We start from the raw sequence: 27,633 nt of genomic DNA, 5'->3' as shown, positions 1-27,633 counted from the left end.
GCTCTACCCCCCGGGTGCCCAGCAAGGACAGTATCGTGGTGCTCCTTAAAAACCTTGTGTCTTAAAGCGAGAGGCACAAACAACCTCCCAGGAGGACAAAGATCAGGAGCCTCTGCCTGGGCTGCCTGAACCTCTGCATCCAATTCAGAATAAAGAGAAGAGACCACCACCCCTTCGGCCAAAATGGGACCTGGGTCTTCAAAATTCCCACCTCCCGGAAAACAACGTGACAGGGCATCCGCCTTCACATTCTTAACCCCAGGGCGGACTCCAAGTAGGTCAGATTCTTATGGTCGGTAAACACGGTAATAGGGTGTCTGGCTCCCTCTAGCCAATGGCGCCATTCCTCAAAAGCTAACTTGATGGCCAACAACTCCCTATCTCCCACATCGTAATTTCTCTCTGCGGAGGAGAGTTTCTACGAGAAAAAGGCACACGGTCGCCATTTGGCAGGAGAGGGACCCTGAGACAAGACCGTACCCACACCCACCTCAGAAGCGTCCACCTCAACTATGAAGGGCAGAGAGATATCAGGTTGTACCAAGATGGGAGCGGAAGCAAAACTCTCCTTGATACTAGAAAAGGCCTTACGCGCCTCTACCGACCAGGAGGAAAAATCTACCCCCTTTCTAGTCATAGCAGTGAGCGGTTTAACAACAGAGGAATAATTCAAAATAAATTTCCTGTAATATTTGGCAAAACCCAAAAAACGCATCAGCGCCTTCTGATTCTCAGGAAGCTCCCACTCAAGCACAGCCTAGACCTTCTCGGGGTCCATGCGAAAACCAGAAGCGGAGAGAAAAAAAAACCAGAAATTGAATTTCTGGAACCGCAAACACACATTTTTCCAGTTTAGCGTACAATTTATTCTCCCGCAGGATGAGCTAGACCTGACGTAGGTGGTCCTTATGAGTTTTGAAATCAGGAGAAAAAATCAAAATGTCATCTAGATACACTAGTACAAATTTCCCCATTAAATGATAAAAAATGCTGTTCACAAAATGCTGAAAGATGGCTGGAGCATTCATCAAACCAAAAGGCATAACCAAATTCTCAAAACGGCCCTCAGGGGTATTGAAGGCCATCTTCCATTTGTCTCCTTCTCTGACCCTGACCAGGTTGTATGCCCCTCTTAGATCCAACTTGGAAAAAACTTTAGCCCCAACAATCTGGTTAAACAAGTCTGGGATCAGAGGAAGCAGATAAGGGTCACGAATTGTGATACTGTTCAGCTCCCTGAAATCCAGACATAGTCTTAAAAAAAACATCTTTTTTCTTAACAAAGAGAAAAACAGCAGCAACAGGTGACTTCAAGGGTCGTATGTGTCCCTTTCTCAGGTTCTCAGAGATATAAGCATGTATAGCGACCCTTTCAGGTTAGGAGAGATTGTATAAATGAGATTTAGGCAGCTTGGCGCCTAGGATGAGATTAATAGGGCAATCATACTCCCTGTGAGGGGGCAGCTCCTGAACACCACTCTCAGAAAACACATCCGAAAATTCAGAGAGAAAAGATGGTACAGTCTTAGTAGAAACCTCTGAAACAGATGTCATGAGGCAATTCTCTCTGCAAAAGTCACTCCAACCATTTTTTTGCCTCGCTTGCCAATCAATGGTGGGGTTATGTTTAGTGAGCCAGGGTAGTCCCAACACTAGAGGAGTAGGCAACCCGCCTAGGACGAAACATGACACATCCTCAACATGAGTATCACTCACAATCAAACGGATATTGTAAACTATGCCCTTCAACGATTTCTGAGAAAGTGGAGCGGAATCAATAGCAAAAACAGGTATATCCTTTCCCAAAGTGCATACCTGGAAACCATGTGTTATAGCAAATTGATTATCAATAAGATTGACAGCTGCTCCACTATCTACAAAAATCTCACAAAAAATGTTCTTGCTCTCTAGCGCCACCCTGGCAGGTAGGACAAAACGGGAACTACAAGCAAACGGAAAACCTTCAATTTCCGCATCAACCTTGCCAATAGTAACAGATGGAATGTTTTTAGTAGATTTTTTTTTTCTTTTTGTTTCTTTATTACTCTCAAAAAACTGCCTGAATCTCCTAGAGGGACAAACCTTTGCCAAATGATTTATACCTCCACAACAAAAACAAACCCTCCTCTGAGAGCTGAATCCTCTGTTGTTAGAGGCAAGCAAACCCATTTGCATGGGCTCCTGCTCAGAGGGGATTGAGAGAGACTGAGACCCCTGTGCACTGAATGAGACCACCGCACTGTCCTTGGACTGAGTATGACAGGAAGGAGTGATCTCTCCTCTCTCTCTAAGACGCCTGTCAATACGAACGGCCCGAGACATGGCAGACTCCAAAGAGATAGGTCTCTCATGAATGGCAAATGCTTCTTTCAATCCCTCTGAAAGACCATGGCAAAATTGACTTTGGAGTGCTGCATCATTCCAACCAGTATCAGCTGCCCATTTCCGAAATTCTGAACAGTATATCTCTGCGGACTGTTTACCCTGGCATAAAAGCAATACTATCCGGATCATCATATATCTGACCCAGGGCTAAAAAAAATTGCCCCCACCGGCAGCGAAAAGGCCCAGGACTGAGCGTTATCCCTGAGTAGCGAAATGATGATCCCCACCCTCTGCTCCTCATCACCAGAGGAATGGGGAAGTAGGCGAAAATGGAGTTTGCAAGCCTCTCTAAAACGAACAAAATTCTCACTACCCCCGGAGAACATATCCGGAAGCGAGATTTTAGGCTCAGAACAAATTCCATGAACGCAAGCATAAACGGTCACCTCAAACTGAGAGACAGTTTTCCGGAGATCTGCTACCTCCAGTGAAAGACCCTGCATGCGGTCAATCAAGGTTGAAACCAGATTCATGCTTAAGACGGTTTTGGCGGTTTATAATGTCACAGATGGTGTTACAGAAAACTAGAAGACACAAATGAAGATCCGACTGAGTTGATTCAAAACTAAGGAACCAAAAGGTAAGCCCTGTAACAGCTCTAGCTCTCTATCTTACTGCTCAGCTTATGCAAAAATCTCAATGGTAGAAAATTGCATACCCTCGTTCCTCGACTGTATGACACCTGAACACCCTATAATAGTGAGGGGACACGACCACCGGCTCCCTACACTTAATACGGAGGGAGTCAGGGTCACCTAGGATCAAGCAAACAGGAAAACACAAACAAATGAACAGACTTATCTGTAGAAGCATTAGTTGTAGCACCCAGCATGCACACACTCCAGGAAGTTGTATAAACCGCAAAGTGATGCAGTATGGGAGGGGATTTAAAGGGATGCAATCAGTGCAACTAGATGACAGCTGAGAGAGGGAAACGAGATGACAAAACGAAAGCAAAACAAAAGAACCTCAAGCAGGAGGTTCTGAAGAACGTCTGTCAGAGCTTCTCAGATGTCTGGCGGTGACAATATCAGCCCCCCAGTGCCTCATATCAGCCCCAGTGCCTCTCTTCAGCCCCCCAGTGCCTCATATCAGCCCCCAAGTGCCTCATATCAGCCCCCAGCAGCCTCTTTTCAGCCCCCCAGCAGCTTCTCTTCAGCCCCCCAGTGCCTCACATCAGCCCCCCAGTGCCCCTCTTCAGCTCCCCAGCAGCCTCTCTTTAGCCCCCCAGTGCCTTACATCAGCTCCCAATGCCCCTCTTCAGCCCCCCAGTGCCTCACATCAGCCCCCAATGCCCTTCTTCAGCCCCCCAGTGCCTCACATCACCCCCAATGCCCCTCTTTAGCCCTCCAGTCCCTCACATCAGCCCCCAATGCCCCATATCAGCCTTCCAATGCCTCACATCAGCCCCCCAGCAGCAGAATTTCAGCCCCCAGTGCCTCCATCAGCCCCCAAATAAAAAAATTAAAAAACACTTACTGTTCCTGCTCTGGATGCTGCCAATCTTCACCACTCGGTAATTCTCTTGTATAGTCTGCGCTGCCTTCACAGTGAAGTGCCGAGGACCAGAAAAGGAGAAGGTGAGTATAGCTCTTCTGACAGAACCTCAGCCCACCACCAGCTGCCAGCATAAACATTCGGGGCACTGGACAAAACATTCGGGGCTCCAGCCCCAAATGTTTTGACCTAACGATGCCCCTGACCAACAGTACAGATGTAGTAAACAAGGCAGGTTCGTGACCAGGGGCAACAAGACAGGAACTGGAGGATGATGCAGAGACGTAGTCAGGATGAGTAAAGGGTCAAGGCAGGCAGCACAGGAGCAAGGTCAGACAATCTGGATCAGCAACAGGAGAGGCGATGCAAGCAGGCTGGGATAGGAGATAAACATAGTCCAGGAACGAAGCACGAAGTCAGGAACACGAGTGGTAAGCAAGCTCTTTAGCACAAGATTAGGACCTTAAGCTCTGCTGGACATGAGGCCAAAGCTTAAAGCTTCAGGAGCCAGGAGGAAAGTTCCCTGGCATAACTACAGACTACAGAGAGAAAGTACAGCTTACAGAGGAAGCCAAGTTACCTATTTAGCTTATCGGTACAGCAGAGAGAGAGAAAGCAAGCAGAGTTATTGAAGAAGCCTGCCAGTTTGATGCTAAAGCCTGCTGGAACCAAGACAGAGTTTGAAGATTGTTTTGATGAATGCTTATTTTAGTAAAGCTGCTGTTCAACTACATACAAGGTCTGGACTTAAGTTATTCTTTTATCTCTCAATTATTCCCCCTATTTATTGTGTCGGAGCCAAAGCCTGGGGTCCAGCCGTATCCAGGTAGGAGCACCGTTACACACATAAAGAGACATTTTAGGCTGCACTATACCACTCGTCATTTCCTACATCTGGGACGCGTTTTATATATAGAGGGCCCTAGGGGGAGGCGCCCGTTGCATAAGGACATAGACTTTTCTTATGGGTGTGGAAGAAACAAAAAATCTGAAAAAAGAAAACTTTGAAGATTCTCACCTGGGATCTCTACATACAAAACCAACCACTTAACCACTGAGCTATAGCATTACCACATAGAGATATATGTATTTTCTATGCTTATAAGCTAACACATATTACTGGTGTCTTGACAATCATATATTGTGCCTGTGAATAAAGCAGTAATATGTATATTAGTTTCTGAGCAGATCTCAGTGTGGTGAAGCTATAGTACATAGTGAGCACATAACAATTGAGAAAAAAAGCTGCTCTCACCTGCTCCTTCTCTGCTGTGAGCACGGAAAAACCCACACCTGGATGCGGGTAACTTGTAGTCCAAACGAAAAGCAAACTCCAGCTCAGTCTCGCAGAGGTAAAATCGATACTTTATTGACGCGGTATAAAAATACATCCAGGAAAAACACTTAGTCTACATGTTTCTGGATACTTAGAATGTGAGCTCTTACTCATGACATAGTAAGATACAAATGAATGCAGCAGATATAGTGGACTCCCACCTGTGCTCTTAATTGGGTTATCACATGACCTAAATTCCATGCTGCCATTCACATGTGTAAATCTTCAAATAAAAAAGCTGTTTACATTGTGTTAAAAACATAACATTGGGTTACAAATGTACTCTGGGGGGTTATGTCTGATAATACCCTTGCTTCAGTTTGTATCTGTCTCCTCGCCGGGTAAACTAGAAGGTTTCTAACCATGTCCAATGTCTGCTGAACAAAACTATCTATATGTTTATGTGAATATCCCCTTTGTGTCAATCTGCTCATAATTTCCCCTACTTCCTCCATAAAGGAGTCCACATTTGTGCAGTTCTGTCTAACACGGATCATTTTACCCTTTGGTATATTGTGTACTGTGTGTGGTGGGTGACAAGAGGATCCGTGCAATATAGTGTTGCCTGCCAGGGATTTCCTAAAGGTGGAAGGGTGTATAGTAGCAGTGGCCGAGTCCCCGCTCAGGCGCAAGTCCAAAAAGGAAATCTCCCGTGGTTCATGGTGCACCACAAAAGAGATAGCATTAACACAAGAATTGAGGTATTGGGCAAAGGGTGATATGGCCGCCACACCACCAGACCAAATAAATATCAGGTCATCGATGTAGTGGCCATACCACCTGATATGCTCCCAAAAAGGATAGGTATCGATGAGGAGAAAGCTCCTCTCCCACCATGCCATGAAAATATTGGCTATGGAGGGAGAGAACTTAGCTCCCATCGACACCCCAGAGACCTGTAAGTAAAATGAACAGTTGAACATGAAAAAATTGCGCCTGAGGAGGAAGTCCACCACCATAACTACATATTCATGCAGTACCATTGTGAAGTCAGTGTATGTCATGTGGTATGTTTGTATATAAAGAGACCACATCAGCTGTGATCTATACATAATGTTCGGACCATTCCATGTTATTAAATGCCTGTATTACTGATCTAGTGTCTCTAAGGAACCCTGGTATGTGTGGGACTACAGGTTGCAGAAGTAAGTCTACCCATTGTGATAATCTCTCAGTGAATGAACCAATTCCTGCCACTATTGGTCTGAGGGTGAAATGATCCGTGCTAGACTGAACTGCACAAATGTGGACTCCTTTATGGAGGAAGCAGGGGAAATTATGAGCAGATTGACACAAAATGGATATTCACGTAAACATATAGATAGTTGTGTTCAGCAGACATTGGACATGGATAGAAACCTGCTTGTTTACCCGGCAAGGAGACAGATACAAACTGAAGCACGGGTATCATCAGACATAACCCCCTATAGTACATTTGTAACACAGTATAGCGTGGAGTTTCCTGAGATCTGTAAGATTATTAAGCAACATTTTCCATTCCTGGCATTCGATAAACAATGGACAAAAATAGCAGGGGGGGGATGTAAGACGTGCGGCCCGCAGAGCCCCCACAGTAGCAACCTATGTTAGTCCAAGCCTCTTTCAGGATAGAAAGACATCACAACCTAATTGGTTAAAGACAAAGGGCAGCTACAAATGTGGACATAACAAATGTATATGCTGTGACCATACCGTGGTAGCTAGGACTTTTAAGTCCACAGCTAATAACAAGGTCTTCCCAGTGAAATCTCAACTGCAATACCACTTATACAGTATATCTAATCCCATGTCGAATTTGCAGCTTACAATATGTAGGCTGCACTATAAATTCTATCAAGGTGAGAATACGTAAGCACATCTCAGATGTGCTGCATCATGGAAGCCGAGGATTGTCTGCAGGACTTTCATCTCCGCTCAAAAATCATGTTCTGAGCGGACACCGAACGGACCCCATTATAGTCTATGGGGTCTTTAGGCTCCGTTATGCTCAGTTATCTGCAGAATCCGTCCTTTCCGTTCTGCTCCTCAACGGAGCCGGAGAACGGAAAGGAGAAATGGTGATGCAAAAGGAGCCTTAGCTTTTCTTACGGTGATTATGTATGTCATATAGCAAAAGTTGATTATAAAGTTACTTTTTAGACAAAACCTATAAAAAATATTTATATATACACGATTTACACCACAAGTAGTAGTTACTGTTTAGATTATTGTTCTGTTTTTGACTTGTTACTTAAAGAGGTTATCCAATGTGTAGAACATATCCCCCCATGTCGGGGTCCCTCATATAGATGGTACTTAACCCCCTCCCTGGCACCCGCATAGCTCCTGCTCCCCGCATCGCCGCCGCCTCCCTTTTGCGCAGATGAAAACATCCGGCAACGAGGGGGATATTAGCCAATGGCAGGCTACGACAGGGATAAGCCATCCTAGCATCACATGTTTTAAACGTTCAATGACCTCTTTAAGGCCCTTTTACACTGCTTGATCTTTGGGCAAATTATAGCTAACAAGTGTTTGTACGAACACTCGTTAGTGATAATCTGCCGTTGTAAAGATGCCGCTGATTCATCGGGTAATAGGATTGTTGGTGTGATCACCTACTGTAAGCCATTGTTTGCCTGCAGCAGATCGTGCCATCTAAACAAACAACTCTGTTGCCAGCAAACAATGATTCCGTATGGGGATGAACGAGGGCATTAGTGATCGATCCTTCCCATACTGTCGAGGAGATCACTGCATGTAAGTTCAGCTGTCTCCTCCACTGACGAGCAGGCTATTGCCGGAAAGGAACGCTTTCTTCATGACGATCATGTGCTCTATCAGGCCATGTAAAGGGACTTTTAGACAGGATCTGCTTCTATCTTCCAAACTATGTATAGACAGTCCTAAAATATACGCGCTTGTCACAGGACATCTTATATCGACATCTAATGTCAATTCCACATATGCGATGCTAAGATTGTAGAATCCTTGTTGCCTTATTAGTCTATTTGATGTGCTGTCTGTATAATTTAATGATTTCCTGCTAAAACTAAATAAAATGATGCTACAAAAAATAGTTTATTATTGAAGAACCCCTGTTAAAGGAGATATGTCACATATAATGTTTCTGGTAGTTAACGCCAGATGGTGACACATCCTTTTTTTCTAATCTGTTTTAATTTAGTTATTGTAGAACTCTTATTCTGTTTCCTAAACATGATTATGGGGGCTGCCATTTTACCTAAACATATTTCTTAACAACATTTAGACATGTGCTTTACAGCAGCCGCAAAAGGCCATAGATGTAATGCACAGAAACTGGACTAATTGACTTCTATGGGAGAGTTTTCTAGACATGCTCTGTGACCTGTGCAGAGGTCAGGAGGGGTAGAACCTGTAATATCGCCTATTGTAAATGGTGGATCCTGTGTTATCCAAATATACAGTGTATACTTGTGTGTGTGTGTGTGTGTGTGTGTGTATATATATATAGAGAGAGAGAGAGAGAGAGAGAGAGGGAGAGAGTTTTAGGCAGGTGTGGAAAAAAAGCTGCAAAGTAAGAATGCTTTCAAAAAATGAAAGTGTTAATAGTTTATTTTTAACAAATTTAACAAAATACAAAGTGTATGAACAAAAGCGAAAATCAAATCAATATTTTCCATCAAAACAGCATCAGCTCTTTTAGGTAGACTTGCACACACTTTTTGAAGGAACTCAGCAGGGAGGTTGCTCCAGACATCTTGGAGAACTAACCTCAGACCTTCTGTGCATGTAGGCTTGCTCAGGTTCTTCTGTCTCTTTATATAATCCCAGGTAGACTCAATTATGTTGAGATAATGGCTTTGTGGGGGCCATATCATCACTTTCAGCACCTGTTGTTCTTCTTTACACTGAAGATAGTTCTTAATGACATTGGCTGCATGTTTGGGGTTGTTGTCTTGCTGTAGAATAAAGTAAATGCCTCCCTGATAATATTGCATGATGGATGAGTGTCTGCCTGTATCTCAACATTGAGAACACCAGTAATTCTCAACAAATCCTCAGCTCCATTTGCTAAAAATGTAGTGCACCAGATGAAAGACACATCATGCTTACTTTCCTTCGAAAAAGGAAAATGAGCAGCAGCAGCCATCAGCTCAGAACTGGTACACCAATGGGACCCAGGTAAACCCATCTATTGTTTTGAGAAGTCTGTTCAGATGTGGTCTTCAAGGAATAATTGCAGCCAAGAAGACATACCTTCAACATGGAAACAAGGCCAAGTGACTCAACTATGCACAAAAACATAGGAATTAGGGTGAAGAAAAATGTCTGCAAGCGTTGAAATATTTTGCTTTAAAAGAAGGCAGTTTGTTTGCCGAAGGGCTGGAGAGTGGTACAATAATCAGTGTCAACAGGCAATGGTTCAGCATGGTGGAGGTTCCTTGCAAGTTTGGGCTGCATTTTAGTAAATAAAGTTCGGGATTTTGTGAGGATTAATAGTGTCCTCGATGCTGATACAGACAGATACTTATCCATCATGCAATAACATCAGAAAAAGTTTGACTGGCTCCAAATTTCATTCTCAGCACGATAAAGACCCCAAACATACAACCAATGTAATTAACAACTACCGTATGTTTAGTGTAAAGATAAAGAACGAGTTCTAGATGCAATAATATGGCCCCCACTAAGCCTTGATTTCAACATCATTGAGACTGAGAGGAATTACATAGAAGGATTTGAGCAAGCCTACATCTACATCAGTGGTTAGTGCTCCAAGATGTTTGGAACAACATCCCTGACAAGTTCCTTCAGAAACTGTGTGCAAGTGTACCTAGAAGAACTGATGCTGTTTTGAAGGCAAAGGTGAATTTAAATAGCATTTTTTTTTTACTGATAAAAATAAACTTTCATTTTTGAAATCATTCTTACTTTGCAGCATTTTTTTCCACAGTGCTGTATATATATATATATATATATATATATATAATAAGGAGATGACTGCATAAAAGTGATTAGCGTCACCAATTTTTTTATATAGAGAGTGACATGGAAATTAGTAATAACAAAAATGATTCAAAATATATTTAAACTTAAAAACTTGATTTGAACATTAGGTCATTTTATGATGTTGCTTTCCTTTAAGAGTGACAGCTAAGTACAGGAAAACTGTTCAGTCATTTCCTAAGCCTAACAGTATGGGCTCTCCAAGTGCACGGATTAATTATTCATTTCCAAGACACTTGTAGAATGATTGTCTTATTGTTCATTTTACCATGACAGTGAGGATGACACTTAAGGCTGTCATCGCAAGCAGCAGAAAAACATTATTATACATAACACATTGGAGGTATTGTTTTCGTCAGTGGTTAACCATTTCAGTGAAATCTATACGCAGATATTCACAACACACAATTAGCATTTGCTGATTGACTAACATTGGTGGAAAAACCCTTTTGCAAAGATATTGCACTCTGGCATCTATAAGCCCACACCCTATGAATTGGCTCCTAGCAGCTGAATCTCTATAAATTCATGCACTGGGGTATTCACAGACGATAGCTGATAAGCGTCTTACCTGATATACTTTAAAGGCTCTTGCCCATCCTTTTTCTCGAACCCTGAGTTGCTCATTTTCCTGTTTTGCAGCTCTCTCCCTGTATCTCGATGTCTAGATGCACACAGCTGAGTGTCTCCTTGTGGCTGTGTGTACAGATACAGGGAGACAAACCAGCCAGTGAGCAGCTAGCATCTCAGTCTGAATTCCACCGGATTGGATCCTACTTGCAGGTACCCACTGCTGATCATTTAACCCTTCAGAAGACATAAAGCTTGGTTGATTCAGTCCAGTCGACCAATATAGCAACATGAGCTGGAAAGTACATGGATATAATTGCTTTAAACCTTCATTTCAATGTAATTGTGAAAGAGAAAGCTAAAACTGATGTTACATTTATTCCATTAATGAACATTAGAGCACACTGAGGAGCAGAAGAACATGTTACCGGAAGGTAATTCAGTTGGATATGCACAATATGGGATATTTGTTCTAATTAGTATAAAAGTTCCTAGCATAAAACTCATTTCATATTAGGTTTCTTTCACATTATGTTTGCAGTATATGTTTGCTGTGTGCACTGGAAAAGTACCCAATGCATGCATCAAATGTATCCATTAGCCCCCATCAAGTGTCCTTTTGGTCTCCATTGGGCTGGAATACAGGGCCGTATTTCTCATTAGGCACCCAAGGGCAAGTGCCTAGGGCAGAGCTCAGCAGGAGGGGGCGCACCAGCAGAGGGAGACATTTTTTTTTACACTTCAACCCCTTCCAACAGGGTAATCTGGTCACCTGGTTACATGGGACTGTGTGCTGGACCAGGCTGAGGGGCGGGAGCAATGTTATTTAAAAAGGACTGTATGTTGGAGGAAACTGAAGGGAGTGATGTTATTTACATGGGACTGTATGTTGGAGGCCACTAAAAGGAGGGTATGATGTTATTTACATGGGACTGTGTGTTAAAGGGAGCTGGTGAGAGGGTATGATTATATTTATTTGGGACTGTATGTTGGTGAGGGCTGGAGACAGGGTATGATGTTATTTCCCTGGGACTGTATGTCGGAGGTGCTGAGGCATTATAATGGTAGGTGACATTATAAACCATGGGGGTAATACAGGGTGCATTATAACTACATGGGGGCATTGTATGGAATATTATAACTACTGGGGGGTCTATAGGAGTGCCTTATAGATTGGCCTTATTTCTACTGGGGGGTCCAAAGCAGTGCCTTATAAAGGGGTGTTATTACTACTGAGGGTGCTATAGGAAGCCTTATTACCACAAAGGGAACTGGGGGGGGGGGGCTTATTTCTATTGGGGGCTCTGTAGGGGTATTGTTACTACTGGTGGTACTGTAGTGGCATTATTATTATTGGGCACAATATAAAGGGCTCTTCTAATAATGGAGGCACTCTTGGGGAGCATTATCACCACTGTAGGGTGAACTATTACTAACGAGGACACTCTAGGAGGGAATTACTATTGGTGGCACTTTGAAGAACTCTGCTACTATGGGGGAACTATCTGTATAGCACTGTAATTTCTTCATTTTATTTTTTCTTCAACAAATACACTCACCTAAAGAATTATTAAGAACACCATACTAATACGGTGTTGGACCCCCTTTTGCCTTCTACCTTAATTCTGCGTGGCATTGATTCAACAAGGTGCTGATAGCATTCTTTAGAAATGTTGGCCCATATTGATAGGATAGCATCTTGCAGTTGATGGAGATTTGAGGGATACACATCCAGGGCACGAAGCTCCCGTTCCACCACATCCCAAAGATGCTCTATTAGGTTGAGATCTGGTGACTGTGGGGCCATTTTAGTACAGTGAACTCATTGTCATGTTCAAGAAACCAATTTGAAATGATTCGAGCTTTGTGACATGGTGCATTATCCTGCTGGAAGTAGCCATCAGAGGATGGGTACATGGTGGTCATGAAGGGATGGACATGGTCAGAAACAATGCTCAGGTAGCCCATGGCATTTAAACGATGGCCAATTGGCACTAAGGGGCCTAAAGTGTGCCCAGAAAACATCCCCCACACCATTACACCACCACCAACAGCCTGCACAGTGGTAACAAGGCATGATGGATACATGTTCTCATTCTGTTTACGCCAAATTCGGACTCTACCATTTGAATGTCCCAACAGAAATCGAGACTCATCAGACCAGGCAACATTTTTCCAGTCTTAACAGTCCAAATTTGGAGAGCTCGTGCAAATTGTAGCCTCTTTTTCCTATTTGTAGTGGAGATGAGTGGTACCCGGTGGGGTCTTCTGCTGTTGTAGCCCACCTTTCTTTCCCATTCTGACATTCAGTTTGGAGTTCAGGAGATTGTCTTGACCAGGACCACAACCCTACAAGCATTGAAGCAACTGCCATGTGATTGGTTGACTAGATAATCGCATTAATGAGAAATAGAACAGGTGTTCCTAATAATTCTTTAGGTGAGTGTATATTTATTGTACGATGAACGTAGTACACTGTATAGCACTTTAGTACATCTTTATAGTTAGGCCCTTTTCACATCTGCTGCCAGTGTTATCCAATACATTCCAGAACTGTAACGGTTACATAGCATCATAGATCAATATAATGCGGGAGGTCAGGCCGGGTGCTGCGATGCGAACTCACTGCAGGAGGAACGCTTGTCCACAAGGGGCCTTAGTATACAGTTGCATACTCAAAGATAGCCAACATTCATATGAGTAAACTATCATTCTAACTACCTTTCCACCTGTAGGAATATACCTAGGACATATGCAAATCCAGGAAGCAACTGAACCTACATGAGAATTGTATGAGTATGTTCCTGTGATCACATGCAATCTGATATCTAGTTCATAATCATACCTCCCAGTATTACGTTTTCTGGATCTGGGGGAAGAGGCGGATCGTAATAGAGGTGTTGTTATTGAGGAGTGGAGCTTAGCAAAATTATATCTAAGTTTGTAAGACATTAGCGCCCATAATGTGGTTGTTTGTATCAGAGGAGGATTGGCCATAAACCTTACAGGGAAATTTCCCGGAGGGCCGTTGCCCAGGAGGGTGCCAGAGCCCTCCTCACGGCCGGCTAATGGACGTTTTTGGGGATGTATTTTGTGCCGTTGGCGGCAGTATTTTGTGATGGACTGTGGTATTTGGCTCTGCTAGGGTGGTATAATGTGCCACAATATGTTACTGCTGGCCCCACCTACTTGTGTTGGCCCTGCCTTCCATCAATTTGGACCAGACTAGAAAACGGGGCCACTTTTAGTAATTTTCAAGGGCCACTTTAAGTTCCCAGTCCGTCCCTTATTTATATAAAGCCAACATTAGGTTCACAATGTATGCATTTTCTCTCCCAGCGTCCAAAGCAGGAAAACTGATTTTTTTCTGTACATTTTGACATGATCCACATGCATCTTCGGATTATGTTTTTTTTTTTGACATATTGAGTCTAGCATAAAAGTTATTTGCATGGGAACGAGCAGCTGTTAGTTTAGTGCGATCATGACAGAAGACAAAATATCACATTTATTTAACAGATACTGTGGGGACGGACACACAAACATTAGTTTTATTTGGCAGCATGATCTTTCATGAGCCGTCTAATACAGTAAATCTAACCAATGCTCCTTTAGTCTATGTAATAAAGTATTTAGGTGGAATTTTTGTGAAGTCTCACTGTGGTTGTCTTGCAGCAGTCTGGCCTGGGAAGCAGTATTGATCAAAGCTAAGAAATGCATTGACGACTTGAAAATAGTACAAAAACACCCAGGTACACTGCACCATAAGGACACCAGCACTTTCTTATCCCAAAAACACCTAGGAGGCAAATCATTGTGTACTGTACATGCCAAATCAAATTATTACACAGCCTCCTAAGAAGGCTAAGAGCATTGGTCAGCAACAGTCAGAAGCAGTGATGGCCAGTTTGCATTGTTCGCCTGCGAACATATGCGGGCTGCCATTATGGGGGCCTTCATAGGTCTGTTCTCGGAACTGCCTGCTCCCGCTGACTGCACTTGTTTTCAGACCGGCTCGCGCACAGGCACAGGCAAGGGCTTACCTGTGCCTCGCCGGACTTGTGAAAAAAGATGGCAGCCCGCATATGTTCTCGGGCGAACAATGCGAACTGGCCATCACTGGTCAGAAGGCCTCTAGGTGCTTCAGTATCATCAACACCTGTTCGTCTAAGAGAGGTTTAATCATTGATATACTCACCACCAGGATTTATTAAAATGGCAGAGCTTTACAGTAATTGTACAGTTGATTTGACTCCTCTATTACTCTCCACAGTTCAGGTCATAGCAGCCATGTTCATAGACAATTGAAAGGAAGCATAAATTCTGTATACACAGCTCAACCAGTGGATAATGGTATCTGTTCATGATCTTTCAAGGCATTAAAGCGGTTTTCCTGGAGTTTAATATTCCTCAGGATAGGTCATCAGTATCTGATTGGTGGGGTCAGACAACTGGCACTGCCACCAATCAGCTGTTTAAAGAGGTGGCGGCGCTCCAGTGAGAGCTGTGGCATCCTCACAGCTTACCAAGCAGAGCTCCATATATTGTATTGTGGCTGTGCTTGGTATTGCAGTCAAAGTCGATTGGAACTAATGGGACCGATCTGCAGATAGGCTATCAGACTTATGAATGTGATGTCATTGGCCTAGTAAGAGGCAGGGGCACGGCTCTTCAACGAGCTGATCAGCAGATTTTCCAGTAATAAGACCTCAGCTATTGATCACCTATACTGAGGATAGGCCATTAATATTAAACTCCTTGAAAACCTCTTTAACAAAATTCAGAGGTATCAATCATCTGAGTGGATCAAATTTATTTAATGACAGGGCAGAGCCTTGCACCTGAAGGAGCCAAACATTTGTGCCACATGCTCCCTCCCAGCACTGATATAATCCTACCTTATATTCTGTAAATAACTGTGGCCATTGGACTTCCTCTTAAAGTGAACGGGGCTTAGGCTACTTTCACACTAGCGTTTTGGCTTTCCATTTGTGAGATCCGTTCAGGGCTCTCACAAGCGGTCCAAAACGGATCAGTTTTGCCCTAATGCATTCTGAATGGAAAAGGATCCGCTCACAATGCATCAATTTGCCTCCGTTCAGTCACCATTCCGCTCACTATGACGGATCTGCAAAAAAACGCTAGTGTGAAAGTAGCATTAGCTGTGCCAAGGCCAGTAATACTAGTCATGACGTCACTGGGCTGCGGGAAACAGTGAGAAGGCTGCAGCGCTACTGCCAGCACCACTGCCTTCTCAAACAGCTGATCGTCAGGGGTCCCAGGTGTCAGACCACCACCGGTTAGATACTGATAATCTATCCACTGGATAGATCATGAGTAAGAAAAAGCTAAAGAACCCCTTTAATCTCAACTTAAAAGTTGACATGTTTTTCTTCTGCAGGAATACAAGGATGATTTCTGCCGCAGATTTGCTGTGGATACGCTGCTGTGTGCAACATTCATTGGGGTGCTTCTGTCTGAAATAAATAGCTACCTATGTCTACAGCACATTTTTTTCTTTCACGTAGACAAAGATCAGCACAGATATTTTGTGTTGCATATGAACAGTTAGGGAGACCCCACTAGCATCATTATTAGATTTTATATAGATTTTGGTAAAGAAGGTGCTGAAATCAGTTTTCAGCCTTACCTAGGCCGTGTCATCAGGAGTTTTACAGATTACCGAACTGTGGGCAGTGCGTAGGCCTTGTGCTCTTGGCTCTTCGGTCCTGCTTAATAGTTTTCCCCTCTACTACAAGGAGCCTTAGCCAGCCAGAGAAGACTGTGACCTGCAGATAAAAGGTTTCCCAGGCTACCTGGGTACCCAGTTATACACATTCAACCCCACCTCTGTATCCAAGACTACATCAGTAAAACTGACTTTAACACCTTGTAGCCTATGTCATGAGCAATTTTTTTAGCTTCCTTAATCCAGGGAGGTGGTGTTTGGTGCATGATACTATTTGCTGCATCCTTTACTTCGACCAGTTCTGTCATGGATGGCAGCCTAAGAAGAATATCAATAGTGTAAAGTACTTGCCAGCTTCAGAAGGTCTGAGGTAGATAGTACCTCAAAGTCAACATCCCAACCTGCCACAGACATTAACCCCGATACACATGCAACATTGTCAGTTGGCTCTGACCACTCGGATAGAGGAGAGATAGATGGCATAGCACTGATCTGGCATAATGCTCAGACGACCCAGGTCACGAGTTGAACAGAGAGCCAGTGATCTTAAAAAAACAACGGGCAATTTAAATTCCCCTCACCTGAGTTGCTGGAACTGTGGAGAAATGACACCAGCACTTAGACAACCTGGAGAACAGATTGCAGCACTGCAAACTGAGATTTGAACACGCTAAAGGAATGTCACCCAATTCCTACCTGGAAGATCTCATTACACCATAAGGCAAGGACAAGTTCTTCTCTGTTTATGTGGAGAGGGTTCATTGTATTCTGCCTAAACCTCCCCTGATCGAAGACCTACTGAGAACTTTTAATAGCAGGTTTCCTCAACTATCGTGACAAAGTGCACTTTGTCTGGCACGTGAACAATTCACCAATCTGAAAATGTGCAAACTTAAATCTTCCCAAACTTCTCCTTAAAGGTTAATACAAATGTTACATTTCACTATAGTATGGGTTATACCCACCCAGCCTCAAATATTCCATGTAATACCCAGGCTCCATATTTTGAAAAATGAGAAGACCTGATTCATTCACACACCAGAAGATGGTCTCCTGGCTTGAATCCACACAACTGCAAGCAACTTATGCTCAGCCAGAAAACTAATGGACACTCACTATCCTACTACTCAGATAGTTAGGACTATAATGTATCTAACTGATGCATGCTATTTTCTCCTTTCAGTCATACATTTTTAGGACTTTTCCTCTCATAGTGATTATATATGGTGACACAGTGAAGGGTTGTGTCTGGCAAGGCAGGCATTTTCCTCCTAGCATGTGCGGCTGGGCTGGTTTCCAGCCAGGTGAGGTCAAATACCGGACCGGAGTTTAAGTGCCAGTCCGGGTTTTGGCAGCACCTGGCTGTTCTTAAATAGGCAGCTGGCTCAGCAGAGATGTCTCTGTTTTTGGGATCTGAGGCTTTGTGCCGTGCTGGAGGGCTGAGAGCCGCATGCTGGGGAAACAAGCCCCCTAAAGCCTGCTGTGGATTACTGTGGGTAGAACTGCCAGCAAGGTGACTTGCGTTATATGAACTTTCCATCGTGTGTGAATTAACACCAAAACTGCAAAGTTACGTGCTGTTTTGTGCAATTGCCTCAAGTGTGAATAAACACTGACATTTTGAGTTAAGAACTTGTATTATGCCTCTGTACTGCACCCGCTTACCCTATCTACCAGGGACAAATCCCACAGTATACATAGTATGTGCAAGAATGAGCACAGAAACAAGACACAATGTAGTTATACTGCATCAACAAAGTCTCCCCCAGGCAAAGATTTCAAAGCAGACTGGAGTTTCAAGATGCACTGTTCAGGTTATTTTGAAGTACAAGTTAACGGGCAACAATGATGACCATAACTGCAGTGGTCACGCAAGGAAGAAGTGCAGTAGATGAAAGGCACATCATGTTTACTTCATTTAAATATCTGAAAATGCCCAGGAGTGCCATCAGCTTAGAACTGGTAAAAACCAGTGGGACTGATGCACATCCATCTACGGTTTGAAAAATAATTCCGTCCAGAAATAGTCTTCATGGAAAAATTGTGGCCAAAAGCCATACCTTCAAATGTGGAAACAATGTGGCTTCAATGTGGAAGCAAGAAACTCAACCAAAGGAGGACATACTGCCTGTGCAGCTGGTTCAGCTGCACAGGGGTTCATTCTTGAATACTAGTGAGCACCTCCTAGCCTGCAGAAGGCGAGGGAGTGAAGCTTTGTGGGTGCTGTACTCACCCCTCCTCCCTGGTTTCCTCTGGACCATGCTGTGCTGTGCTGTGCTGTGCTGTCCTGACTGCGTACAGCATGCACTATGACCTGACGCTGCACACAGTCAGGCGACAGCGGAGAGAGAGAGGGGACTGCAGGAGAGGACACTGGACTTGGAGAGTAACAGCGAAGCAGGAGTTTGTTTACTTATTTTGAGTCTTATATGAGGTCTGATGTGGTTCTTAAGCATCTGATAATGGGGGCTTGAGCATCTTCACTATTGAGTTTGAGACAGCACACCAAAAGAAGTGGTATTCAAGGGTTCAGTTTTTATTCATTCAGATTTCAACACCAGTGGTACATTTCTTACAACGTTTCGGGCCCAATTTTGGTGCCTTTCTTCAAGCTGTCTCTGAGGGAATTTCAAATCCACAGCGTGCATCCGTAAATCAGAACGTACCACTGGTGTCGCGTTGAATATTTCCACTATTAAAAGAACATCAGAGTCTTAAGTTACAGCCAAGGATGGTGTCACGTGATAAGGAGGTAGTGGATTCAAAATCTTGTAAATCAAGGTAAGACCTTTGCACTCATCCACTAATGGCTTTTGTGGGTGCACGTCCCAGATTGATTCCTTTCACCAAAGAAATCTATATATATCGTTTCGTTCCTATTGAGTTTGAGACAGCACACCAAATTTCAAATGCATGCCGTGGATTTGAAATTCCCTCAGACAGCTTGAAGAAGGGAAACAAAATTGGGGACCGAAACGTTGTAATAAATGTACCACTGGTGTTGAAATCTGAATGAATAAAAACTGAACTCTTGAATACGACTCCTTTGGTGTGCTGTCTCAAACTCAAAAGGAACGATATATACAGTCCTGATCAAAAGTTTAAGACCACTTGAAAAATAGCAAAAAATCATATTTAGCATGGCTGGATCTTAACAAGGTTCCACGAAGAGCTTCAACATGCAACAAGAAGAAATGGGAGTGAGAGAAAAAAAAGATTTGAGCATTCAATTTAATGAAAACAACGAATAAACTAAAAAAGGCTGTTTTTCAGCTGATCAAAATTTTAGGACCACATGCCTTTAAAAGGCCAAATCTGTGCAAAGATGTGGATTCATTGTCATTTTCTGTCAGGTAGTCACACGTTGTGATGGCAAAGGCAAAAAAAAAACTCTCCCTTTTTGAACGTGGTCGGGTTGTTGAACTGCATAAGCAGGGTCTCTCACAGCGCGCCATCGCTGCTGAGGTGGGACGCAGTAAGACAGTCATTTGGAATTTCTTAAATGATCCTGAGGGTTATGGAACAAAAAAGTCAAGTGGAAGACCCAAAAAAATTTAATCAGCACGGAGCCGGAGGATCCAATTGGCTGTCCGTCAAGACACTGGATGATCCTCGAACCAAATTAAGGCCCTTACTGGTGCTGACTACAGCCCCATAACCATCAGACGGCATCTAAGACTGAAGGGCTTCAAAAACAAAAAACGTCTTCAAAGACCTCGTCTCCTTTAACGCCACAGAACTGCTCGTTTGGACTTTGCAAGAGAGCACCAAACATGGAACGTTCAAAAGGTGGAAGAAAGTTTTATTCTCCGATGAGAAAAAATTTAACCATGATGGTCCTGATGGTTTCCAATGTTACTGGCATGACAAGCAGATCCCACCTGAGATGTTTTCTACGCGCCACAGTGGAGGGGGAGCCATAATGGTCTGGGGCGCTTTTTCCTTCAGTGGAACAATGTAGCTTTAGGAAGTGCAGGGGCGTCAAACGGCCGCTGGCTATGTCCAGATGTTGCAGAGAGCATTCCTTAATGACTAAGGGCCCTCGTCTGTGTGGTAACGACTGGGTTTTTCAACAGGACAACGCTACAGTACACAATGCCCACAGGACAAGCGACTTCTTCCAGGAGAATAACATCACTCTTTTGGCCCATCCTGCGTGTTCCCCTGATCTAAATCCAATTGAGACCCTTTGGGGATGGATGGCAAGAGAAGTTTACAAAAATGGACAACAGTTTCAGACAGTAGATGGCCTTCGTGCAGCCGTCTTCACCACTTGGAGAAATGTTCCTACTCACCTCATGGAAACCCATGCATCAAGCATGCCGAAACGAATTTTTGAAGTGACAAACAATAACATCAGAGCTACTCAGTTCATGTTTGGAAGTTGGATTTCTGTTTTGGGGGGGGGGGGGGTTCGTTTTTGTTTTTTTTTTGGGAGGTGTGGTCCTAAACTTTTGATCAGCTAAAAACAGTCTGTTTCAGTTTATTAGTTTTTTTTTTAAATAAATTGAATGCTCAAAAAATGTTTTGTCTCACTTCCATTTCTTCTTGTTGCATGTTGAAGCTCTACTTGGAACCTTGTTAAGATCCAGCCATGCTAAATATGATTTTTTTGCCATTTTTCAAGTGGTCTTAAACTTTTGATCAGGACTGTATAGATTTCTGTGGTGGAAGGAATCACTCTGGGATGTGCACCCACAAAAGCCATTAGTGGATGAGTGCTGTGGTCTTACCTGGATTTACAGGGGCTTGAGCATCTGATATGGGGGTCTAAGGATCTGATATGGAGGTTTGATTTAAGTATATGATTTGATGTATGATATGGGGATCTGATCTGAAAGAAAGGGTGGTATTTTTTTGTATTGTCACATATTATAAGGGGGCTTTTTTCTACTGGCACACATTGTAAGGAGAATTATTACTACTGGCGGACTACAGGGAACATGTTACTAGTATGGACACTATGGGTGCATTATTACTTTTGGGGCACAATAGGGACATTACTACCATTGGGGGCACTGTTACACAGAGTGCACTTTGGCAGATAATTATTTCACACTAGCGTTATTCTTTTCTGGTATTGAAATCCGGTAAAGAGTTTCAATACCGGAAAAAAATGCATCCGTTTTGTCCTAATGCATTCTGAATGGAAAGCAATCCGTTCAGTACGCATCAGGATGTCTTCCTTTCCGTCCCTTGTATGGTATTTGACTGGACAAAATACTGCAGCTTGATGAGGTATCTTTTGCCGGACAAAATCCTGGAACAATACCGCACTTGCCAGATCTGGCATTAATTTCCATATAGATGTATTAATGCCGGATCCGGTACCAAGTGTTCTGGAAATTGCCGCATCACCGGATCCGGTTTTCCGGTCTGCGCATGAGCCGGGATATAGGAGGAGCTAGTTTCGCTTTTGATCTTTGAAATTTTTTTTTTTATACCAGATCTGTTATTTCGGATGATACAGATCCGGCATATCACCGGATCCTTCTAACGGATCCGGATAAAAAAAGCTATCCGTTTGTATATGGCTTGCCGGATCCAAGCAAGGCTACATCCACAGAACACCTTAGTTCTTCAACATGTTTAGAACAACCTCCCTGCCAAGCTCCTTCAAATACTGCATGCAAGTGTACCTAGAAGAATTGATTCTGGCTTAAAGCCAAAAGGTGGTCACACTAAATATTATTTTGGATTCCATTTTTGTTTATTCACTTTGTATTTAATTGATAAAAGATAAACTATCAACACTTGATCATCTTTGAGATAGTTCTAAACCTTGGAGTCCATCCGTTTTAAATTCAGTTGATCGGATATGATTTGGAAAGACCCTGCCCTGTCTATATAGAAGGTCTCACAGCTGACAATGCATATCAAAGTCAAAGCCAAGCCATGAGGAGAAAACACCTGCCTGTAGAGCTCAGTGACAGGATTGTGTGGAGGCATTGATATGGAGAAGGGTACAAAAAATTTCTGCTGCACTGAAAGTTCCGAAAAGTACAGTAGACTCCATAATTCTTAAATGGAATACATTTGGGCCAACCAGGACTCTTCCTAAATCTACCAGTAAGTAAATAATCAGGGGGGAAAAGAGCCTTTTTTAGAGAGGTGACTAAGAATCCAATGGTCACTCTGGCTGAGCTCCACAGATCCTATGTGCAGATGGAAGAAACTTCCAGATGGTCAACCATTACTGCAGCACATCACCAATATGGGTTTTGTGACAGAGTGGCCATAAAGAAGCCTCCCCAATTTAACCCCTTCTACCCCATGCCTGTATTCACCTTTCTGCCCAGGTAATTTTTTTCAAATTTCACGTGTCACTTTATGTGGTAATAACTTTGAAACGCTTTTACTTATCCAAGCCATTCTGAGATTTTTTTCTCGTGACACATTGTACTTTATGACAATGGTAAATTTGAGTCAATATATTTCACCTTAATTGAAAAAAATCCCAAATTTACAAAAAACTTTGGTAACATTTTCTACTTTTTAATTTCTCTGCATTTAAGACAGATAGTAATACCTCATAAAATAGTTATCAATCAACATTCCCCATATGTCTACTTTATGTTGGTATCATTTTGTAAATGTAATGTTATTTCTTTAGGACATTAAATGGCTTAGAATTTTAGAAGCTATTTTTAAAGAAACTTTCCAAAACCATTTTTTTAAGCACCAATTCAGTTATAAAGTGATTTTGAGGGGCTTACATAATAGAAAACAGTCCACCAATAACCCCATTTTAGAAACGACACCCCTCAAATTATTCAAAACTGATATTACAAACTTTGTTTACCCTTGAGGTGTTCCATAAGAATTAAATCATTTTTTATTTTGCAGATTTTTTATGTTAATCATTTTTTTCTTGCAACATAGCAAGGGTTAACAGCTAAATAAACCCGAATATACATTACAATATACAAATACCCTATATGTGGTTGTAAACTGCGCCATATGGATGGAAAGGAGCTCTAGCTGGATTTTGGAGAGCAGATTTGCTACAATGGTTTTTGGGCACCATTTTGTATTTGAAGAGACCCTGACACACCCCTACAGTGGAAACCCTCAAAAAGTCACCCCATTTTGAAAACGACACCCCTCAAAGATATTAAGGGATGTACTGAGCACTTTAACCCATAGGCATTTTACAGAATCTAGAAGCTGAGGCTGTGAAAATGAAAAGTTTCATTTCTTCCAACAAAATGTTGCTTTAGCCCCAAATTTTTTCATTTTCACAAGGGGTAACAGGAGAAAAAGCACCCCATAATTTGTTACTCATTTTCACTCCGTATGTGATAGTCAATTGCTGTAGGGGCACATGGCATGACTCAGAAGGGAAGGAGGTGTTTTTTTTTTTGTTTTTCTTTTTAAGTTTTACACAGTAAACGCATGGTTAAGAATAATATCTCGTTTTTGTGTTGCCAATTTTCTGAGAGCCATATATTTTTTTTTAGCAATTGTCTTATGTAAGGTCTAATTTTTTTCGGGATGAAATTACAGTTTGATTGGTACCATTTTGCGGTACATACGAATTTTTGATTGCTTGTAGTACACTTTTTGTGAGGCAACGTGACCCAAAAATTTTTGTTTGGGCATTTTATTTAGTTTTGCATTCCCAGGTGGTCAATATGTAACATAGTACGGACGTGGCAATACCCAATATACCTTGTTTTTCTTATTTTTTACAATTTTATAGGACACTTATGGAAAAAGGGCACTCTTTTTACTTGGAATTTTTATTTTTTTATTTTGTAAAACCAAGGTTTTTTTTCCCCACTGTGGGACTTCAACTTTTGGGGGTATTCTAATACATGGGCTGTCAGTGTATTACCAGTGTAATACACTGATAGCCTTCTTGCCTGTGAGACCCAGGGGGCTGGGTCTCACAGGCTTCCTGTAGAAGGCATCAGGCTGCCTTCATAGCCATCGGGTCCCTGTCCTGCAGAGCAGGGATCCGATGGGGACAGGGAGGGAGCCCCCTTCTTCCTAACCCCATACATGCTGCCCTCAGCGTGGACAGTGGCTCAAAAGTGACTGCTGCCACTGATTGACCAGGGGAAGCTCCTGCACCCGCCTGATCAGCATGTCGTACCTGTACGGCACCAGTCGGGAAGGTGTCAAAAGACATGAAAGTTCACCTGAAATTTAAAAACAAAAACACCTAAAAGACTAAGACTGTAAAAAAAACAAGACTCTCTGGTCCGATGAAACCAAGATTTAACTTTTTGGCCTTGATTCTAAGCATCATGTCTGGAGGTAACCCTCTGCCCAATACTGTCCCCACTGTTAACCATGATGGTGGTAGCATCATGCTGTAGGGTCGGTTCTCAGTGGCTGGGACAGGGAGACTGGTCAGAGTTGAAAGAAAGCTAATTGGAGCAAATGGTCCCTACTGCCTGCATGACTTATATCCACCTATCTGCAGGAGAGGTATAATTGTGTAATGTGTGTAAATACAAACTTTGTGAACCCTTCATTATTTTCTATATTGCTGTATTCATTTTACCTAAAATTACATCAGTTTTTCACTAAAAGTAGCAAATTCAAAATCAGACCCCCGATTGTCAGACTTCAGATCAGTCTCCCCATTCCTCATAAGACCTCAGATCAGACCCCCAATGATTATAAGACCTCAGCGCCCGGAGGAAGACCAGGGAGCAGTGAGTATAGGCAGATAGATAGACAGAGATAGATATATATATATATATCTATCTATATATCTATCTATCTCCAATATCACGACTATGAGCAGCAGAACTATGTGAGCGTTTGCATTCAGTATCTGGTGTGACGCCCTGTGGAGCAATAACTGCCACTAAACATTTCCAGTAATTGTGGGTTAGTCCTGCACATCAGCTTGGAGGACTTTTAGGCCATTCCTCCGTGCAAAACAGCTTTATGGGCTCATGTACGAAAGTATTTTCTTTCCGGTTCCGTTCAGTTTTTTTTTTTTTGCAGACCATATGCGGAACCATTCACTTTAATGGGTACGCAAAAAGAACGGTAGTTAGTCCATGTGCATTCCGTTTCCGCATTTCCGATCCGCAAAAAAGTAGTGCATGTCCTATTATTGTCTGCAAATCACGGTCCGGGGCCCCATTCATTTCAATGGGTCCGCAAAAAATACAGAACACACACGGAACACATATGTAACATCCCAGAGTATGTCACTAAACTCTGTCCCCCTGCTACAACAGGTTAGGTGTGTATGTCTTGTCATCTGGTGTAATTTAACTGTGCATTTTCATCATTATATGTACTTTCCAGGCTTGTATTATGCATTTGTTGTAATTTCCCTGTCCGCCAGCAGGTGGCAGCAATATGTAGCAGACCATAGCTAGGTTAGTATATCTAGTCTGGAATAGTCCATTCCAGTCTAGCCTCCCCGGTGTGAGCAGAAGTGGTGACAAGCAAGCAACCCTCCAGAACTATAGATCTCCAGGAAGACATCATTCCCTGCGAGCAGTGCTGTGAGTACATATCCAGAGTCGAGGAGAAGCCAAATTTCTCCTCAGCTAGTCAGGCCCATACTAAGCAGAAGACAGACAGAGCAGAAGATAAATAACCTGCCAGATTCACTAGGCATATGATCAGAAGCAGAATAGATATAAATTCCACTGTACCACTCAATTGAAAAATAAACTGAAATCTTTTAGGTGGAGGAAACAAAAAAAAACTAAAACAATGTGGTTTAAGTGCTGTAATAAAATAAAAAGGTGCTTCAACAAAGTATTAGTTTAAGGGTCTGCACACTTATGCAACCATATTTTATTTTAATATTTTTTCGTCCCTCTGCCTAAAAGACAGTTTGTTTTTCAATTGAGTTGTACAGTTTATAGGTCACATTAAAAAGGTGGAAAAAGTTCTGAAATTATTTATCTTTGTCTAATTATTTTTACATCACAGAAACATGACATTTTAACAGGGGTGTGTAGACTTTTTATATCCACTGTATATACATAGAAGACTTTGAAGTTTTTAATTGATAAAAAATAAACTATTAACACATCTAATTTTGAAAGCATTCTTACTTTGCAGCATTTTTCCACACCTAAAACTTCTGCACTGCCTATACATAGGACCACATGTGAAATATATGGAACTGCATGTTGGAAATTCAGGGCATTTGCACATACACAGAACAGAAGTTGTTAACTGAAATCTAACCTACGCAAAGTCTGTATTTTAATATTCATAGATTGTAAGCTCTTGCGAGCAGGGCCCTCATTCCTAGTGTTTCAGTTGTATATTGGCCGGAAACTTTGTGATATCTTTTGTTTTGTACATGAACCCTCTGAATTTTAAAGCACTGTGGAATATGGTGGCGCTATATAAATAAAGATTAGTTAAAAGGGATTGTACAGGCAATATATATTAATGACCTATCCTCAGGATGACGGGCAGTGTAATGAATAGGAAGTACAACTTGTATGGAGCGCTGACCCATGCCGATCAGATATTGATGACCTATCATCAGAATAGTATGCGAAAGGAGGCAACGGCTTCTTTGTGTGGTATGACTATATGCCTTAGAAGTATACATTTTCAAGTCTTGAAAATTGCAAATTTTTCCATGTTTTGTTAAATTTAAGATTTGTTTAGATACATAAATTTACCACTAAAAGTGCAATGTGTCACAAAAAACAATGTCAGAATTGCTTGGATATGTAGAAGTAGGGCTGTCATGATACCAAAATTTTGATTCGATTTAGATAACATAAAAAAGTATTGCGATACTCCATTCAATACCACGCAAAAAAAAAAAAAAAAGCAGCGTGCATTCTGCATTTTCCCTGCCCCTTTGCTGTGACTGACCGCGCTTATGCCCAACAGCCAGCTGGCTTTGCCGAACAGCCGGCTGTCAGAACGGAGCGCGGTTACCTTAACTTGAAGAAAGGAGGCCGCTGCCCCCTTGACTTCAATCCTAACTGGAAAATAGATCGGATGGAGGATAAAAGAACGTTTTTCATACTTCTGCCTCATCAGAACGCAGTAAGAAAATCATCATTCCAAACTCACTGCCGGCTACTTGCAGGTACTGCTGGCGGTTTGGCATGGCTTTTTGCTGCTGACAGGTTCCCTTTAATAACCATTTCCCCCCTTAGGGTACTTTTACACTTGCGTTGGGAAGATTCGACAGGCAGTTCCGTCGCCAGAACTGCCTGCCGGATCTGGAAAT

General features: G+C 42.5%; 1 protein-coding gene across 1 annotated transcript in view; it reads right to left on the bottom strand.

Annotated features, from left to right (window-relative positions):
- The window catches only part of YJEFN3 (YjeF N-terminal domain containing 3), a 275,875-nt gene extending 265,059 nt beyond the window's left edge, over positions 1-10,816 (bottom strand). Inside the window, exon 1 of the mRNA XM_044285565.1 lies at positions 10,761-10,816. Coding sequence (XP_044141500.1) covers positions 10,761-10,816 — 56 coding nt within the window. The remainder of the gene's footprint in view (positions 1-10,760) is intronic.
- Between the last annotated feature and the right edge of the window lie 16,817 nt (positions 10,817-27,633).

Source organism: Bufo gargarizans, chromosome 1 (assembly GCF_014858855.1).
Source record: "Bufo gargarizans isolate SCDJY-AF-19 chromosome 1, ASM1485885v1, whole genome shotgun sequence".
NCBI lineage: Eukaryota > Metazoa > Chordata > Amphibia > Anura > Bufonidae > Bufo > Bufo gargarizans.
The sequence above is the reverse complement of the archived record's forward strand: the minus strand, read 5'-3'. Positions and strand labels throughout refer to the sequence as shown.